Source organism: Saimiri boliviensis, chromosome 5 (assembly GCF_048565385.1).
Source record: "Saimiri boliviensis isolate mSaiBol1 chromosome 5, mSaiBol1.pri, whole genome shotgun sequence".
NCBI classification, from domain to species: Eukaryota; Metazoa; Chordata; class Mammalia; order Primates; family Cebidae; genus Saimiri; species Saimiri boliviensis.
The window spans coordinates 71,543,177-71,561,383 of NC_133453.1; the positions used below are offsets into that span (position 1 = coordinate 71,543,177).

General features: G+C 42.6%; 1 protein-coding gene across 1 annotated transcript in view; it reads left to right on the top strand.

The window, feature by feature from the left end:
* The first annotated feature begins 15,474 nt into the window (after window positions 1-15,474).
* STK39 (serine/threonine kinase 39) overlaps window positions 15,475-18,207 on the top strand; it is a 315,215-nt gene continuing 312,482 nt past the window's right edge. The window contains exon 1 of the mRNA XM_039470095.2: window positions 15,475-15,836. Within this exon, the coding sequence (XP_039326029.1) occupies window positions 15,632-15,836 (205 nt within the window). The 5' untranslated portion in view covers window positions 15,475-15,631. The remainder of the gene's footprint in view (window positions 15,837-18,207) is intronic.

The following is an 18,207-nucleotide window of genomic DNA, read 5'->3' on the forward strand; positions in this document are numbered from 1 at the left end:
TGCTGAAAATAATCAAGTTTCCTCAGGTTTCTATTGCACTCAAAAACGTATTTCTTTGTCCAGTTTCTCTTGAAAGTTAAGAATAAATGTCAAGCCATCTCTATTTCTGCTCATCACTCCACATGCACAGCACAGTCTTCATAATACCTTTGCTTTCACTCAAATTTTCTTTCAAAATGAAGCTCCTTCATGGTTTTAAACACAAAAGATTCTCAGCTTCCCTCTGAATTAGAGAAAAAAAAATCAAGCTACAATCACATTTGTTTTCCCTCCTACCAAATGGACAAAAGTCAAGAAGTTTAAAAACTGTGGTATGCCGTAAAAGAAACTTTGTAAATTGATAGGATTTACAGTACAACTCCTACAGTAAGAAATTTGTCACTATCTTTCTAAATTAAAAATGCACATACTCTTTGACCCAGCAATCCTACTGCTAGGAATTTTCCCATAGGTATACTTAGACATATTCAATATCGTATGTGTACATATTCACTGCAACCCTAACAGTAAGCATCCATCAGTAGAGGTCTGGCTAAATAAATGGAATATTAATTAGTTCTTAAAATAATAGAAAGTTCTGAAGTGTTCCATATCTTGTTTTGGGCATTGGTTATACTTGTGTATTCATTTGTCAAAATATATCAAATTGAATCTGTGATATTCGTGAATGTAAATTGTACCTCAGTTAAAAAAAAAACATGGACAGTGTAGAATTGGGTTAAAAAACATAGGACTCCATGAAGCCTTTTAAAAGATATTAGTTGTGTTAAAAAAAAAATAGGCTATATGTCAGTATGTATAATATATTACTATTAGTATAAAAAATATGAACGTAATTGCGTATACATAGATTATTTATTGAAGGATGTAAGAACAGGGTAATAGTAGTTACTTCTAGGAAAAAGAACCAGGTGGCTGGAAGATAAGGGATGAAGAGAGATTATTAATTTTTACCCTATACCCTTTTCTACCTTTAATTTTTATAACCTGTACATTTAATAAATATGTAAAATAAAAGTAATGTTTAAAATTACTGGGCACTGTGGCTCACACCTGTAATCCCATCACTTTGGGAGACTGAGGCTGGTGGATCACAAGGTCAGGAGATCAAGACCATCCTGGCTAGCGCAGTGAAATCTCATCTCTACTAAAAATACAAAAAATTAGCTGGGTGTCTTGGTGGGTGCCTGTGGCCCCAGCTACTCAGGAGGCTAAGGCAGGAGAATCGCTTGAACCCTGGAGATGGAGGTTGCAGTGAGCTGAGATTGGGTCATTGTACTCCAGCCTGGGCAACAGAGTAAGACTCTGTCTCAAAAAAGAAAAAGAAAAAAAGAAACTCTTTCTTACTGTAAATTTGTTGTTAGCCAGTATTCCCATAGTTAACGGCTTATTTGAAAGAACAAATCTCTAATTCTTTCAGTAGATATATCAACCCTTTGGACTACTGGCCTGCAGATTTCCACGTCATAGTACACATTCTATCTTCTAAAAGATAGGCCAGGCACAGTGACTCATGCCTATAACCCAGCACCTTGGGAGCTCAAGGCAGGAGGATCAATTGAGCCCAGGTGTTTGAGACCAGCCTGGTTAACATAGTGAGACACTGTCTCTACAAAAAATAAAATTAATTAGCCAGGCATGGTGTCACTTACCTGCAGACCCAGCTACTTGGGAGGCTGAGGTAGGAGGATCACTTAATCCTGGGAGGTTGAGGCTACAGTGAGCTGTGATTGCACCACTGCACTCCAGCCAGAGTAACAGAGTGAGACCCTACCTCAAAAACAAAACAAAAACAAAAAAATTGTGCCAACAATTTCTTTTTGTTCACATGATCTAACCTCTATAAGTCTTTCTTTTAGTATAGCAAATATTTCACATGCAGAGTTAAATTCATATATCTATGGGAAATAGAAGACGGACCAAAGATTTTCGTGAGAGATGAATAAACAATGCTCTTTCTTTATACATACAGCTAGGTAAGGCAGTGACTAACAACCCTGCCATAGGAACACAGAATAGTAAGCCTGCTACAATTGTCAATATGTGAACAATGTGTGCATTCATGACTTAAAGATAGCACAGAAAATAGTAGTTTTTTTTCAAAATTTACTTTCACGTTTTTATGTAATTTTTAAATATTTAAGCTAACAAATAGGAAAAAATTGTTGGGTTATCTATTGAAATATATTTTAAAATTCTATAGTAGTACCTGGCCTTTTCCATTTTTTTGAATGTTTATATACACCACTATCCTTTGTATTTGAAGAAGACTTGATTTAAAGATTATTCACTATTTGACCAGAATAACTGTTCCATTTAGCTAACAAACCATGAAATACTGTCATGTAGCTTGTACTTGATTTAGGGGCCAGGCTAATAAATTATTTACATTGATTATTCAAATTAACAGTTACTTTAGCACTTTTAAAACATAGATTAACAGTGACTATGTTTCACAGAATATTGTGAAGGGTGTATAAAGGTAGTTTTGGAGCTAAATTTTTGGAGAAACAGAGGCACATATGGAATATTTATCTCTAAACTGACAATCACCAACAAATTGTTTTATTTTTATTTATTTATTTATTTATTTATTTATTTTTAAAAATGGGGTTTCACCATATTGGTCAGGCTGGTCTTGAACCCCGGACCTCAGGTGATCTGCCCACCTTGGCCTCCAAAGTGCTTGGATTACAGGCATAAGCCACCGTGCCCAGCCAACAAATTGTTTTAAAAAGAAATATTCCATTCTTGGAGAAGTATTTGTAGCCTTACTTCCTGCCTTTAAATGGCACTGAACTGCATAGCACATCAGTAGTCATTTCAATACTTTAATTGAATTAATACAATTTGGTTAAAATTGTTTTATTTAAAATAACAAGTGCATATGCCTCTGTGAAGAGAGAGAGAAGTACTGTGCAGAGTTAGAGCAGATGAATCCTGGCTCTGCTACAGGTGGACCAACATTAAGGTTCTGTTTAAATTGCTTAACCCGTTGTGAAATTCAGTTTCTCCATCTGTTAAAATACACATCTGGTTGTAGGTGAGTATCCAGTGAGACAATGTATCTAAAATGCATAGCACAACGTCTCCATAAACTCTAGCTAATTTTATTATATTGTTGTAAGAGCAAACGCTTTGAATTATAGAGGTTCCTGCAAATCATTCTAAAGCTGTATGTTAGGATCCAACCTTATCTTTGTTATGAGGATTAAAATTTCATTCATTCATTTGGTGATTCATTCACATACAGGGTTCCCAAAGACAAAGTCACATTGATGTCTCCTTTAAAAAAAAATAAAATTTTTATATGAAGAAAAAAGCTTAAAGTTTGTGGATAAAAATGATTAAGGCAAGAACATTCTCCCAAATGCATCATTTCAGAATCTTTCTTAGATTAACACCGTATGAAGCCTAAATTGTTTTCAGCGGCTCTTCCATCCCAGTCTGTTCTTTTCTGCTAGCTTCAGTGGTCTCTTTACCCAGCCCAGGCCATCAGAGAATGGTTGAAATAGGACCTTTTGGCCAAATAACTGGAATTTCTAGTTTTGGAGTCTTCAAGACAAAACAATAATCTTCTGCATATCACAAATTTTTTCTATGTTCAGGATACAAATTATTCGTTTACATGTCTGTTTGCCCTATTAGATGTTAAGTTCCTTTGAGAGTAGGGACATTGTCTCATTCATTTTTCCATCATTCCACACTCCCATGCAGAAAGCTTACACATGGTAGTTAGTAGGTGATGAGTTTGTTTCCTTAAAATAATGCGCTAAATATTATTTCATCCTAACCATTTTGGTGAAAAAATAGTTTACATTAACCGCAGCACTTTGGGAAGCTGAGGCGGATTACAAGGTCAGGAGTTCCAAGATCAGCCTGGCCAACATAGTGAAACACTATCTCAACTAAAAATACAAAAAATTAGCCAGGCTTGGTGGCAGGTGCCTGTAATTCCAGCTACTTGGGAGGCTGAGGCAGGAGAACGGCTTGAACCCGGGAAGCAGAGATTGCAGTGAGCCAAGATCGTGCCACTGCACTCTAGCCTGGGAGACAGAGCAAGACTCCATCTCAAAAGAATAAAATGAAATAAAAACAAAAAATCGTTTACATTGGGGTTTTCTCTTAGCATTGTACATTCTATGAATTTAAATAGATACATGATGAAATGTAGCCACCATTATAGTATCATACACAGAATTTCCACTTTGGATGATAGCAACGTGATATAAGTTCATCAATCATAACAAATGTACACTCAGGTGGGAGATGTTGATAATGGGGGGCTTTATGTATGTGTCCGGGCAGGGCAGATATGGGATGTCTCTATACCTTCCTCTCAATTCTGCTGTGAAACTAAAACTGCTCTGAAAATCAAAAGTCTTTTAAATAAATAGTTATTTCAAATTTTTATTTCAAAAAGGCTTTGTCTTAGTCCGGGCTCTCTAGAGCAGGTGTCCCCAAACTACGGCCTGAGGGCTGCATGCGGCCCCCTGAGGCCATTTATCCGGCCCCCTGCCACACTTCAGGAAGGAGCACCTCTTTCATTGGTGGTCAGTGAGAGGAGCACAGTATGTGGTGGCCCTCCAATGGTCTGAGGGACAGTGAACTGGCCCCCTGTGTAAAAAGCTTGGGGATGCCTGCTCTAGAGGGACAAAACTAATGGAATATATAATGTGTATGTATATATATGTAAAAGGGACTTTATTAAGTATTAACTCACATGATCACAATGTCCCACAGTAGGTCGTCTGCTGGCTGAGGACCAAGGAAACCCAGTCCAAGTTCCAAAACTAAAGACTTAGAGTCTGATGTTCAAGGGTAAGAAGCATCTAGCATGGGAGAAAGAGGTAGGGTGGGAGGCTAGGCCAGGCCAGTCTCTCATTTCACATTTTTCTGTCTGCTTGTATTCTCAAGACACTGGCAGCTGATTAGATTGTGTCCACCTAGATTAAGGGTGGGTCAGCCTTTCCCAGCCCACTAACTCAAAGGTTAATCTCCTTTGGCAACACCCTCACAGCCACACCCAGGATCAACATTTTGTATCCTTCAATCCAGTCAAGTTGATGCTCAGTATTAACTATCACAGGTTTACTTCTTTTTGTCATTTTGCTTTAATTGTCATTTGTTATGTCTAATTCAGGAAAGCCACCATGACCATTGAGCCTTTTAAAGTTGGGAGCTCCCTGACCCCTGTACTTTCCTATTTGGTGTAGCTTTCTTGTATAACAGTGATGTTCTCAGGGCTACCATAGTTATTTTCAACTCTGGCTACACTTTTGAGTCATCTGGATGCCTGACTTCTACCTGCAGACTGTGATTTAGTAGAATGCAGGTGAGACCGAGGAATGAGATTGTTAACAAGCTGCACAGGTGACTTTGATACTCAGCTAGGCTGAAGAACACCTGGATCACCTGTGCCTTACTCTGGGGACAGGCAAAGGGCTGTTCTTCCTGGTCTGATGTAAGCATGGGCTCTATGCCCATTAAAATATTCTGTGCAAAGCCTGCAAATACTGCTCCACTGACCTGATGTGGACTACAAATGTTTTGTTTGTCCTGCAAAGTATTATTGTTTTAAAATTGTGAAATATTTCAAATCTACAGAACAGTAGGGATAATAATGTGAGGAAAACTCACACACCTATTACCCAGTCTGACAAATCTTATCATTTTGCAATATTGATTACATTTTTTTATTAAAGTAATAAAACATTATAGATGCAATAGAAGCTTTTCATGTACCGTTCCCCTTCCTTCCTTCTCTCCCTCCCTCTCCAGGGGTAACGACTGGATTCAGAGTTTATCATTCCAATCCATTTTTCACTAAATATTTTTTCAAAGATTGTATGTTGTTCTCTTGTTTTTAAACAGTAAGTGTATGGTATCAAATTCTGTACAGTATTTTATAAAATTGGGCCAATATTTTAAAACTGAGAAATTTCACATGGAATCAGATTTGTTGGCTTCTCTTGAAACAACGGGAAGGTCTGGCAATGTGGGACTTGCTTTCTGGCAGGACAACATGCCTTACTGGGCCAAGGCTCTTTGGTGTGACACAGTCCCGCTAGTCACACTGTGTAGACATATGCACAGGCACCTGCACGATGTCTCCTTTGATGTGGATCTGGCCCCTGATACTGAACTTCCTTCCATTCCAATTCTTTTCTCTCCTCAAGGCCATTTCTGCAGTCCTCTCCTAAGTGCTAAATGCCAAAGGTGTCTGCCTCTCACTGTATGTCTTGCTGACTTTCCTTCTGCTCTCTCTTTTCTCTGGTTTTCATTTTTATTTTCTTGCCATGCCCTGCCATTTCTTTCCTTGACTCTAGGACGAGAAGGACCTGGGTTTGTCTGCTTGTTTTAAAGACTTTGGTCAATCAATAGTAAAAGAAGTTATTTTGACCAGCAAACCTAACCCATCGCAATACATTGTGACCTCTGGTTTGGACCATTGTTCCTAGTTTTGTTTTTGTTTGCCTTTTTTTTTTTTTTTGAGACGGAGTCTCACTCTGTCGCCCAGGCTGGAGTGCAATGGTACGATCTCAGCCTACTGCAACTTCCGCCTCCCGGGTTGAAGAGATTTTGGCTGATTTTTGTATTTTTAGTAGAGATGGAGTTTCCTCATGTTAACCAGACTGATCTCGAAATCCTGACCTCAAGTGATGGGCCTGCTTTGGCCTTCCAAAATGCTAAGATTGCAGGCATGAGCCACCTTGCCTGGCCCATTCTCCCTAGTATTAAGTGTTCATATGTTTTGGAGCTCCAGAAGTCTGGACACTGGATAAAGTGGAGTTTCACTAGGTTATACAGTTCTTAAGGGCTGATACCCTTTTGTCCATTTTACTCACAGCAGTTGGCAAAGTGTCACATACTTAATCCTTAAGAATGCATTTACGGGTCAGGCACAGTGGCTCACATCTGTAATCCTAGCACTTTGCGAGGCTGAGGCAGGTGATCATGAGGTCAGAAGTTTGAGACCAGGCTGGCCAACATGGTGAAACCCTGCCTCTATTAAAAATACAAAAATCAGCCGGATGTGGTGGCAGGCACCTGTAATCCCAGCTACCTGGGAGGCTCAGGCAGGAGAATCGCTTGAACCCGGGAGGCGGGAGGTGGGAAATGGGATGTTGCAGTGAGCCTAGATTGCGCCATCGCACTCCAGCCTGGGTGACAGAGCAAGACTCCATCTCAAAAAAAAAAAAAAAAAAAAAAAAAAAAAAAGAATGTATTTGCAGAATAAATGAATATTAATGCATTAAATTGTGTTTTATTTGATAAGCCAAGCCAGTCCCTGGCCCTGCTTTATTTTTCAGAATACATGCAACTCAAGATGTCTCTCCAGAAAAAGATCTGAGCCCGCAGGGTAGGCCAGGGGCAGAGATAGAAGAGTATTCAGGGCTTATGGTGGTTTTGGTGAAAAGCTTTTTGAACAGAAAAGAAATGAAAGGCTTTCAGACATCCTTGGTATTTGTAAAAATTTGAGGGTGAGAGGGATAAACAAAATATTTTCAGAAAGTGCTGTTACATGTGTAATGAATGGATTCCTCTTGAAGTGGTTTTTCAATAGAGATTGCACTAAAAAATCAATTGCTTTAAATTACATTTTTATGTCATTCTGCCTGGGATGGGACTATCAGGCTTTAGACAGATGGCAGCATGAAAGAAATATGTATGGCATACAGATGACTATAATGCCTCCTGGTGTTTTAGCCAAGGGCAACCCTTGCTAAATATGGAAGTCTTCCCCTGTGAGTAGAGATAGTAGGGTTTCTAGTGAGTACTCCATCAGTATCCAAATCAGGGTCAGAAACTTTTGAGATTAATAAGAAAACATTAACTGTCACCAGAGCTATTTTGTGTGTAATATAAAATGTAATAGAAAGTCAGTTTCAATAACTGGGTGGGAAATGAAAACACATCTGGAAGTTATAATTCTTATAATTTACCCCATTAAATCACATGTGATAAATTTAAAAAGCAATGTCTCTGCAATAATTCAATCTAAAATAAATCCTCTTTCTGTTTATTGTTGGGAAATAGGTAGTAATGACACCTGAACACTAAATTGTGCTAATCCTAATAAAATTGAGTTACACTAGCCACGTGTGTTGGCTCATGCCTGTAATCCCAGCACTTTGGAAGGCCAAAGTGGGCGGATCATGAGATCAGGAGTTCAAGACCAGCCTGACCAACATGGTGAAACCCCATCTCTACTAAGAAAAATACAAAAATTAGCCAGGCATGGTGGCACATGTGTATAATCCCAGCTATTCAGGAAGCTGAGGCAGGAGTATCACTTGAACCAGGGAGGTGGAGGTTGCAGTAAGTTGAGATTGCACCATTGCATTCCAGTCTGGGTGACAGAGCAAGATTCCATCACAAAACAAAAGAAATTTTTTTTTTGTTATACTAGCTCTCAACTTTGGGTAATAGTTAGCATTAGCTGTGTCAGTGGAAAGCACATGACACTTCTGTCATTACGTTTAGTGTGAGATGGCTTGGTCTTCAAAGTTGGAAAGGGTCATACATTCTCAAATGCATTTTTTAGATGGACACTTGCTATTACTGTTGAGAATTCAATCAGATAGTTCCTATCTTTGCAGTTTTCTTCTCATTTAAAATAATATTAAAAGCAAGCTGTAAACTCTGGGGCTTTGGTAGAGAGTCAGTTCTAAAGCAGTGGCTGATTTTCTTTCTTTCTTTTTTTTTTTTTTTTTTTTTGAGATGGAGTCAGTCTCACTCTGTTGCCCAGGCTGGAGTGCGGTGGCATGATTTCAGCTCACTGCAACCTCTGCCTCCTGGGTTCAAGCGATTCTCCTGCCTCAGCCTCTCGAGTGGCTGGACTACAGGCATGTGCCACCATGCCCAGCTATTTTTTGTATTTTTAGTAGAGATGCGGTTTCGCAATGTTGGCCAGGCTGGTGTCAAACTCTTGACCTCATGCGATCCGCCCACCTCAGCCTCCCAAAGTGCTGGTATCACAGGTATGAGCCACTGCACCGGGCCAGCAGTGGCTAATTTTCATTAGCGCTCACTGCTACAGCCAGTCCAAATAAAATGCAATTGGCCAAAGAGCAAATTCCGTAATTCCACTGTCTAGTTTCCTAGGGCTTCTGAAAGTTGTCAGAATCAAAATGGAGTTGTGGCAAAAACCCTGACAAGTAGAACTGAGAAGGACAGGAAGGAAGGGCTCTCATTTACAAAGGGCTGCAAAAACCACAACCTTGCACAAAGGCCATTGCAACTTTATACACACATATAGACACACAATACTTCTGTGAGGACGTCTGCCCAGCAAGTGCCTGTCCAACCTCAGACTAGTATCACTCCTATTATTGATCCTTGTAGCCAAGGATAACTATCTGAAAACAATTATGGAATCCTCATTTAAAAAACAACCAACCAACCAACACAAAAAAACCACCTTTCTCTTCCTTTACCTCCCTGAACATCCACAGAATTTGCTATGACACATGAACACCTATTCAAAAATAAGCATCATTTTCTTTTAGCGTCTCCTTCTTTGTTTGTTATTTAGGTTGACAGTCTGCTGTAACCAATACATGTACTGGGGGGCTTAAAATAACAGAAATTTATTTTTTCACAATCTGGAGGCTAGCTGTCCAAAATTAATCCTTTGGCAGGGTTGATTTCCTATGGGAGGCTCTCAGAGATATTCTGTCCTTTGCTTCTTTCCTAGCTTTTGGTGATTGCCTGCAATTTTTGGCATTCTTGACTTGTGACACATCACTCCAATCTCTGCCTCCATCATCACATAACATTCTCCCATCTGTGTGTGTGTGTGTGTGTGTGTGTGTGTGTGTGTGTGTATGTGTGTGTATTTCTTTTCATCTCTCTGTGTCCAAATTTCCTCTTATTACTAGGATATCAGTCAATGTATTAGGGCCCAGCCTAGACTAGTATGACCTCATCTTAACTTGATTGCCTCTGCAAAGCTTCTATTTCCAAATAAGTTCACATTCCCAACTACCTGGGCTTAGGACTTCAACCCTTTTAGGGGACATGATTCAACTTATAATAACTACCTTCCCCTGAGACTGCTATCCCTGGGCCGTCCCAGTCAGAAATTCTGGAGCCATTCACTGTACCACTTCAGTGCATGTGGGTCAGGCATGTTGCACATACCAGCTCAATTAATTCTTACAAAGCTCCTATAGTCCTGGGCTAATTGTCCCAATTTTAAGAAAACAGAGGCTCAGAACATTTAGGCTGCCAGTTAGAAAGTGTAGAACAGGGGTATCAATTCAGTCATGCCCTTTCCACCATTACCCTCATTCAAAAAAAAGTTTGATCTTTGTCTTTGGAAGCAATTATTATAACCCAACTCCAGCTCTCTCACAACTTTCCCTCAGAGTTACCAAAACAGTGGGTAGGAGAGAGTTGGCCATGACAAATAATGGTGACAGATTTTCTTCAGACCTGAGAATATCTGGCTATTTTCCACCATGCAATGATGGTAACTTCTGTATTAGATTACATTTTAGCCATAGGAAAATGGTCATCTGTCAATTAAGAGAACCTCTCACTTCTCCCATGGATGCATTTCTAAAACATTTTATAAATTGCATTTGTGCACACCCACTTTTTTAATGCATTGGGGCAATTTGACTTTTAAAAGAATCTTATCTGTCTGTCATCAAGTTCTACTTCTTTGCTCCTTAAATAATTTTTAAAGCCACTTTCCTCACCATTATCCTCAATATAATGGCTAATATTCACATTTCTCTAACTTGACTATTGCAATGGCTTCCAAATAGGTCTCTCTGCCTCCAGTTTCCTCCCACAATCCACCTTTTGACAGTGCTGACTCATTCTGATGCTTAAAAGCATGTTTTTATATATTTAAAAAGTGTTGGCTAGGCGCAGTGGCTCATGCCTGCAATCTCAGCACTTTGGGAGGCCAAGGTGGGTAGATCACAGGGTCAGGAGTTTGAGACAAGCTTGACCAATACAGTGAAACCCCGTTTCTACTAAAAATACAAAAATTAGCCAGGTGTGGTGGCACATGCCTGTAATCCCAGCTACTTAGGAGGCTGAGGTAGGGAGAATCACTTGAACCCAGGAGGCTGAGGTTGCAGTGAGCTGAGATTGTTACTGCACTCCAGCCTGGGCTTCAGAGTGAGACTCTGTCTCCAAAAAAAAAAAAAAAAAAAAAAAAAAAAAAAGTGTTATATTAACATTTAACAAATATTTACTGAGTGTACTCTGTGCCAGATGTTTTTGTAGGTACTGGGAGACAACAGTAAAACAACGGAACAAAAAATTCTGCCCTCAGGGAGCTTATATTCTGCAAATTTCATTCTTGTAATTATATATCTTTGCACTACATATTTTGCTACAAATCTTGGCAGACAGGAATAATGATGATGATGGTGGTGGTGGTTTTCCTTTTGTTAAACTTCTATTATGTGTCATCCATTATCAACCCACGTGGTGTGGTGGCACATGTCTGTAATCCCAGCTACCTGGGAGGCTGAGGCAGGAGATTCACTTGAACCCGGGAGGAGGAGATCGCGGGAAGCTGAGATTGTGCCACTGCACTCCAGGTGGAGATTGTGGGGAGCCAAGATCATGTAACTGTACTCCAGCCTGGGTGACAAAATCAAGATTCTGTCTCAAAAAAAAAAAAAGAGAAGAAAAGAAAAAGAAACGTGGAAGTTATTATTGTACTGTACTGATTTTTGCACAGGAGAAAACTGAGACTCAGAGAGTGAAGTAAGTCCAAAGGCAGAAACTTAAAAAAATGAGGCTGGGCACGATGGTTCACACTATAATCTCAGTACTTTGGAAGGCTGAGGTGGATCACTTGAGACCAGGAAGTTCATCCACCATCCTGGGCAACATAGCAAAACCCTGTTTCTCAAACATTAAATAAAAATTAGTTGGGCATGGTGGCACATACCAGTAATCCAGAGTCCTTGGGAGGCTAAGGAGGCAGATTGCTTGTGCCCAGGAGTTCAAGGCTGCAGTGAGCTATGATCATGCCACTGCATTCCAGCTTGGGTGACAGAGCAAGACCTTATCTCTAGAAAAATGTTGACATGGGCACGGCGGCTTGCGCCTGTAATCCAAACATTTTGGGAAGCTAAGGTGGGTGGATCGCCTGAGGTCAGGAGTTTGAGACCAACCTGGCCAACATTGTGAAACTCTGTCTTTACTAAAAAGACAAAATTAGCTGGATGTGGTGGCGCATGCCTGTGATCTCAGCTACTCACAAGGCTGAGGCAGGAGAATCACTTGATCCAGGAGGTGGAGGTTGTAGTGAGCTGAGATTGTGCCATTGCACTCCAGTCTGGGTGGTGACAAGAGTGAGACTCTGTCTCAAAAAAACAAACAAGTGAACAAAACCACAAAACCTTGTCTTTACTAAAAATATAAAAATTAGCTGGGCATGGTGGTGGGTGCCTATAGTCCCATTTACTCAGAAGGCTGAGGCAAGAGAATTGCTTGAACCCAGGAGGTGGAGGTTGCAGTGAGCTGAGATTGTGCCACTGCACTCCAGCCTAGGCGAAAACAGCAAGACTCAAACAAACAAACAAACAAACAAACAAACAAAACCAAAACAAAGTGAAAAGAACAAGACTCAAACAACAACAACAAAAAAAAACGAAGCGAAAAGAGCAAGACTCAAACAAAACAAAACAAAATGTTGAAGGTAAGATTTGAATCCAGTACTTTCTTTCTTCAAGGCGTTGGCCACTTCGCTACACATCCTCTCTTAGATGTTTAAAGGGCTTATGAATAAATAATGGAACTCTATGGAAGCTCTTTGTGATAAAAATAACCACTGCAATAATCTGTTTATAAAATGAAAATGTTGTACACTTAGTTTACCTAAAGCATGGTTTGCCCTCCAGGGGACATTTGGTAACATTGCTGAGAGTCACGATGTCAACAGTAGTGGTGCTACTACTGGCATTTATCGAGTAGAGGTCAGTGTGCCTTAGTCTGCTCTGGTTGCTCTAACAAAATACCTTAGAATGGGTAGCTTACAAACAATGGAAATTCATTTTTACAGTTCTGGAGGCTGAAAGTCCAAGATCAAGGTGCCAGCAAATTAGGTATTTGCTGAGGGCTTGCTTTCTACTTAACAGCTAGTGCCTCTAGCCGCATCCTCATTTGGTGGAAGGAGTCATCAAGCTCCTTCCAGCCTCATTTATAAGGGCACTAATCTCACTCAGGAGGGCTCTGTCTTCATGACCCACTCTCCTGCTAAAGACTAAAGGCTTTTAATACTATAACATTGGCGAGTAAGTGTGAACGTACGAATTTTAGGGGGACAGAAACTTTCAGCACAAAACAGCCCTGAGACTGAGAAACCCTGACACATGATGAGGCAATTGGATACACTTTGAAAAATTTAGACTCTTATTTTTCCTTTCTATTTTTAACATTGCTCACTGAATGTACTCTTTATGCATTGAAATAAACCTTGTTTATATTTAAAGGCACCCGCCTCCATCACCATCTTTCAACTTAAATTTAGTAATGGATTTTCAGGGAAAAGTGCCTATCAGTTGAATACTTTTAAAATACATATATTTCTAAGTTGTAAGTACCATTTTACCCAATTGTTTACAGAAACATTAAATCTGATGCTTTTGTATAATTAAAAATATTCATGTTCCATTCTTCATTTATAAAAATGATGCCAAAGGGCACTGCCAGGGCACATTCTTTTTTAAACCGATTTACTGAAGAAGTGATGGATCTGCACTGAGTCATCCAGTCAAGCAAATCTTCATCCTGGTAGCCATTTGGAAAGTGGTTGGCTAGAGACGGACATGTGGTCTGTGACTGTGGAACAGTTGTTTTTTGTGGGAGACTAACTGATCCGTGTTTGATTCAATTCTGTGATACTGATCTTGACAACATCATGTTTTCCCACGAAGTCCCAAGAACTTTCCCGGCTTTCATAATCCCACCTCACGGTTTGAAACTCAAAAATAGAACTTCATATGACAAAATGGAAGTCAGAGTAATTTGATTATTTTTCTTTTCTTTTCACAACAGTCCTTAAAAGTTCTTTGGGATAGGGTGGAGGCAGCACTTGAAGAGGTGAGCAGCCATGGTTTCTTGACAGACATGACCATCAAGACACAGTTTTTGGACTCCTCTGCATCAAAGAATATACACTTAGTTCAGTATGAACTTCTGCTTCAAGATTAAAGCGAGGTAGCTGCTTTACTCCAACTGTTCGTAATACTCCAAGAGATTTAAGTGCCCTCATCTTCAGTGAACATCAATGTTTTCATTAGACAATTAACTTTTCTAATACATTTCTGGGTTTCTTCTGAATAATCTTTCAAAAATTGTAGGGAGACTTCTGTACATACACTCGATAGACAAAATCATGATTTCCCCTAGAGTTTTTATTGTATGTTCATTATTCTTACCTATTTCTTCAGTAGTCCTAGCAATGGGAACCAGACAAGATAATCTTGACAAATACGACTACTGGTTTACTGTACCGTTTCAGTTGGAGACAAGAATGGTGGATCCTGGTCACTTCCACGGAGGGAACACAGAGCACATTCACTGCTGCACACCTATAATTGGGAAGACCTATGGTTTTACCATAGCAGTTTTACAGATAAGGTTATTTTTGAGGTGTTGAAAAAGCAGCAAATAATTAAAAGTTTTCAACGGTTTATTCATGCCTCAATAAATTATTTCCCCACCAAGTATACTCTGTTAAAGAAAACGCCTAATGTCGGGCCCCAGTGTCCTCACAGGCTAATTAATACGGCAAGTTATTAAGGATGTAGAATTTGAATAAACTCTTTAAACCTCTCCTGCATGTCTTATTTCTAACTCCATAGCTCCTTAAATCGCCTCCTTGGGATCCAAGTGGCTTGGAAAACAATTGAAAAAGTCTGTGAACAGTCAGGGACCTAAGGAATCAAGTTTCATTTACTAAGAAAAACTAGTAAGACTGCGATTAGATTAGACAAGGTGGTAAAGGGATACTGGCAGGTAAAGCGCGAGAAAGTTACACTTGGGTTATTTTCTGACTGGTGTCCTGCAAAGGGACACCGTGTAGCTGTCCCGCTCGCTAACTTGTAAATGAACTTCAGGTTCTCTTTGGTGGCAGAATTCCGAATGTGAGAATGTGGCGGCCGTTCAACGACCCCGCCCTCGGGGTCCCCAGGGGGCGTCCTCTGGCGAGCCTGATTGTCTGGGGCGAAGGCGCAGGGCGAGCTGCGAGGGAGGTGGAGAACCAGGGCTGCCGGCCTTGAAAGCACACACAAAGCGGCCTGGCTCCCCTTTGGTGGGAACTTCGTCGGCCGCCAGCGGAGCGGGAGGGGGCGGCGGGGCGGCGGTTCCCCTCGCCGAGGCGGAGAACAGCGCGCGCGAGGCTCGAGACGCGCGGCGAGCGCGGCGGCCGCCGCCTCCTCCACTCCCCGCCTCCGCGGGCGCTGCCTCCTCCCTCCGCCCGGCGCGGCCTCCCTCGCTCCCTCCCCTCGTGGCTGGCTTCGGCGGCGGCGGCGGCGGCGACGGCGGGCGGGGAGGGCGTGCGCCGGCCGAGAGGTGTCGGCGGCGAGGCAAAGGAAGTTTCAAGTGGAAGGTCGTCTGCCGGCCGGCGCGTCCTCCTGCTCTCCGCAGCATCATGGCGGAGCCGAGCGGCTCGCCGGTGCACGTCCAGCTTCCCCAGCAGGCGGCCCCGGTGACAGCTGCGGCAGCGGCGGCGGTCCCCGCGGCCGCGACAGCACCGCCGGCCCCGGCAGCGCCCGCGGCCCCGGCCACGGCCCCGGCGGCACAGGCTGTGGGCTGGCCCATCTGCAGGGACGCGTACGAGCTGCAGGAGGTTATCGGTCAGTGCGGCGGGCGCGGCGGGGCCGGCTCCGGCAGGGCGCCGAGGCCCGGCGGGAGGCGCGGCCGGGGGCGGGAGGGGGCGCGGGATGCTGGGCTCGCCTGCTTGCACGCCCGGGAGGCAGAGCGGCCGGCTTCAGGGCCTACCGGCTTCAACAGTTTTTTTTAAAAAATGTATTTGTTCTTTCTCTGAGCGCTGGTGCTGCAGGAGGCGGCGCGGCGGATGTGACTCGCACTGCAGACGAGCCGCATGCTGCAAACTTTTATCTCCCGGATCGCCGGGGCGGTGGAGCGGGAGCGTGCCGGGGCCGCAGCTCGTGGCCGGTGGCCACGCGGACAGGCAGCCGCGGGTGGGGTGGGGTTGCGGGGCGCCGCCCGGGGCTTCCAGTGCCCCCGCGCCCCAGGGGCCGCGTCCTGGGGGACTCTGCGGGTGCAGCCGCGCCTCTGCCTCCCGTCGTGACCCTCTTGCCGCTGGTAACGCGGAGGCCCCAGTGCTTTCCCGAGGCCGGGGAGGATGCTGGCCTCTCTCCCTGACAGCCACCACTCCACGCCCATCTTGCAGCCCGGCTCTCCGCGCTACTCGGCGCGCCCGGGTACCCGCCTCCCTCCGTGCCAGGGTGCGCCGCCTGCCGCCCAGTCCGGCCCCCCGGGGAAAGCGGGTGCCCTGGCCTCCTGCCCTACACCGGGCCGATGCTTCCCTCTGGTCCAGGCCGAAATGCAAAAGTGAAACCCGAGGCTGTCGGTGATCTGCTCCCTGCCTTTCGATGCCTCTGGCTGGCTAGCAAATATCACCTTGTCTTAAATTTTTAAATACCTGGCAAAGTCGCAGTGCTCGGCGTTGGGCTAAGCACCTGAAGGGCCAGGAGATTTGTTTTGTCTCTTCACTTAGAACCTTCCCTATTGGATCATCCAGTTTGAGAGCCTTGTCACTTAGGGAAGCCTCCAGGTAAAGTGGGCCCTCAGCGTCTAACCTTACTGACGCAGGGATGGGATGTTGCCTTCCCAGATTCTTGGTATATAAGTACAGCGATGAAAAAGGAGTTCAGGATATTTATCTTTAGACTTTCACTTTAAAAAGTTCTTCTCCATCTCCCTTTAAAAAATTAAAAAGATACAAAAATTTCATTAGGTGTTTAAATGAGCCTTTGTCACCTGCTACTGTGTAATGAAACATAGCGTAGATGAAAATATACGTGTGTATATATGTATATATACACATAGATATGTATATATAGAATACACACACACAGAGAAATATATTAGAAAATGTTGGGTAGGGCAGTAACCTAGGATCTAAAAGCTTCAGATATCCTATAATAGACATTAGTAGACAAAATTCATTGAAAACCCAGATCTTCTATAATTTTTGGCCAGAGACTCCGAAGGGATGAGTCTTCATGTCACTGCCTGAAATACATAGATTCAGGAGCTTCTCAAAGCCTAGAATATTCCATGGAAACCTTTTTAACCTGGCATATAAGCCCTGTACCCTCAATCTGCCTGCCTCCTCCCATTGTCTACTCTCACTGATTGCTTCCGGAATACACCACTGTCTTCCGCACATCTGGTCTTCCATTCTTTGCTGCCTTGCAGAGGCTCTTCCCTACTGTGAGAGTGCCCATCTTTGTGTACTGAATTGCACTCTGCTTCCAAGGTGAGTGTGAATATTCCTTGAGAAGCCTTCTGCTGCTTTCAAGGCAAAATACGGTGACTTCTTCTGCCCCCTCATAGCATGTAACCTCATAGTTGTTATTTGCTCAACAAGATCTGAAGGCCTGCTGTGTCCCAAGCATTGCCCTACTTGCTAGCAATATAGACATTAACAAAAGTGATCCCAGCCCTCAAGGACATCATGGGTTGTTGAGAAACATGGGAACAGGATCCTAAAGGATGTGATAAGTAAGTGCTGGGGGAGCCCAAGGGAGGGAGTGACTGCCAGGAGAGAGAAGGAAGCAGAGTATTTCTTAGTAGAGGTCATATTTGAGCTAGATTTTGAAGTCTGAGTTTGTAAGATGCTTAATTATTTCCACTATTGCCTTCACTAACCATCTGTGAACTCCGTCCCTGACAGGAAGAGGTGGGCTGTAAAAGTTGAATAATGGTATCTGCCATATAATTTCCCATAGAGTCCATAGGACTGGAGGAACTTATAATCAATGTATATTCCTGCTTGATTAGTTATTAGGGTTAAAATACAAACGTTGCCTTTTGCAAACAGTATTTTTTGTGAAATAATAAAATCTTACTTTGAGTGGGATTAATGGCAGGACTTCTTTCTGTTTTCAGTTTTAGCAGTGTTAATTATGGTTGGTCAGTTGAGTGGAAAAAAAGATTTACCTGAGGAATTTGAGAACAAAAACACCTGCTTACTCT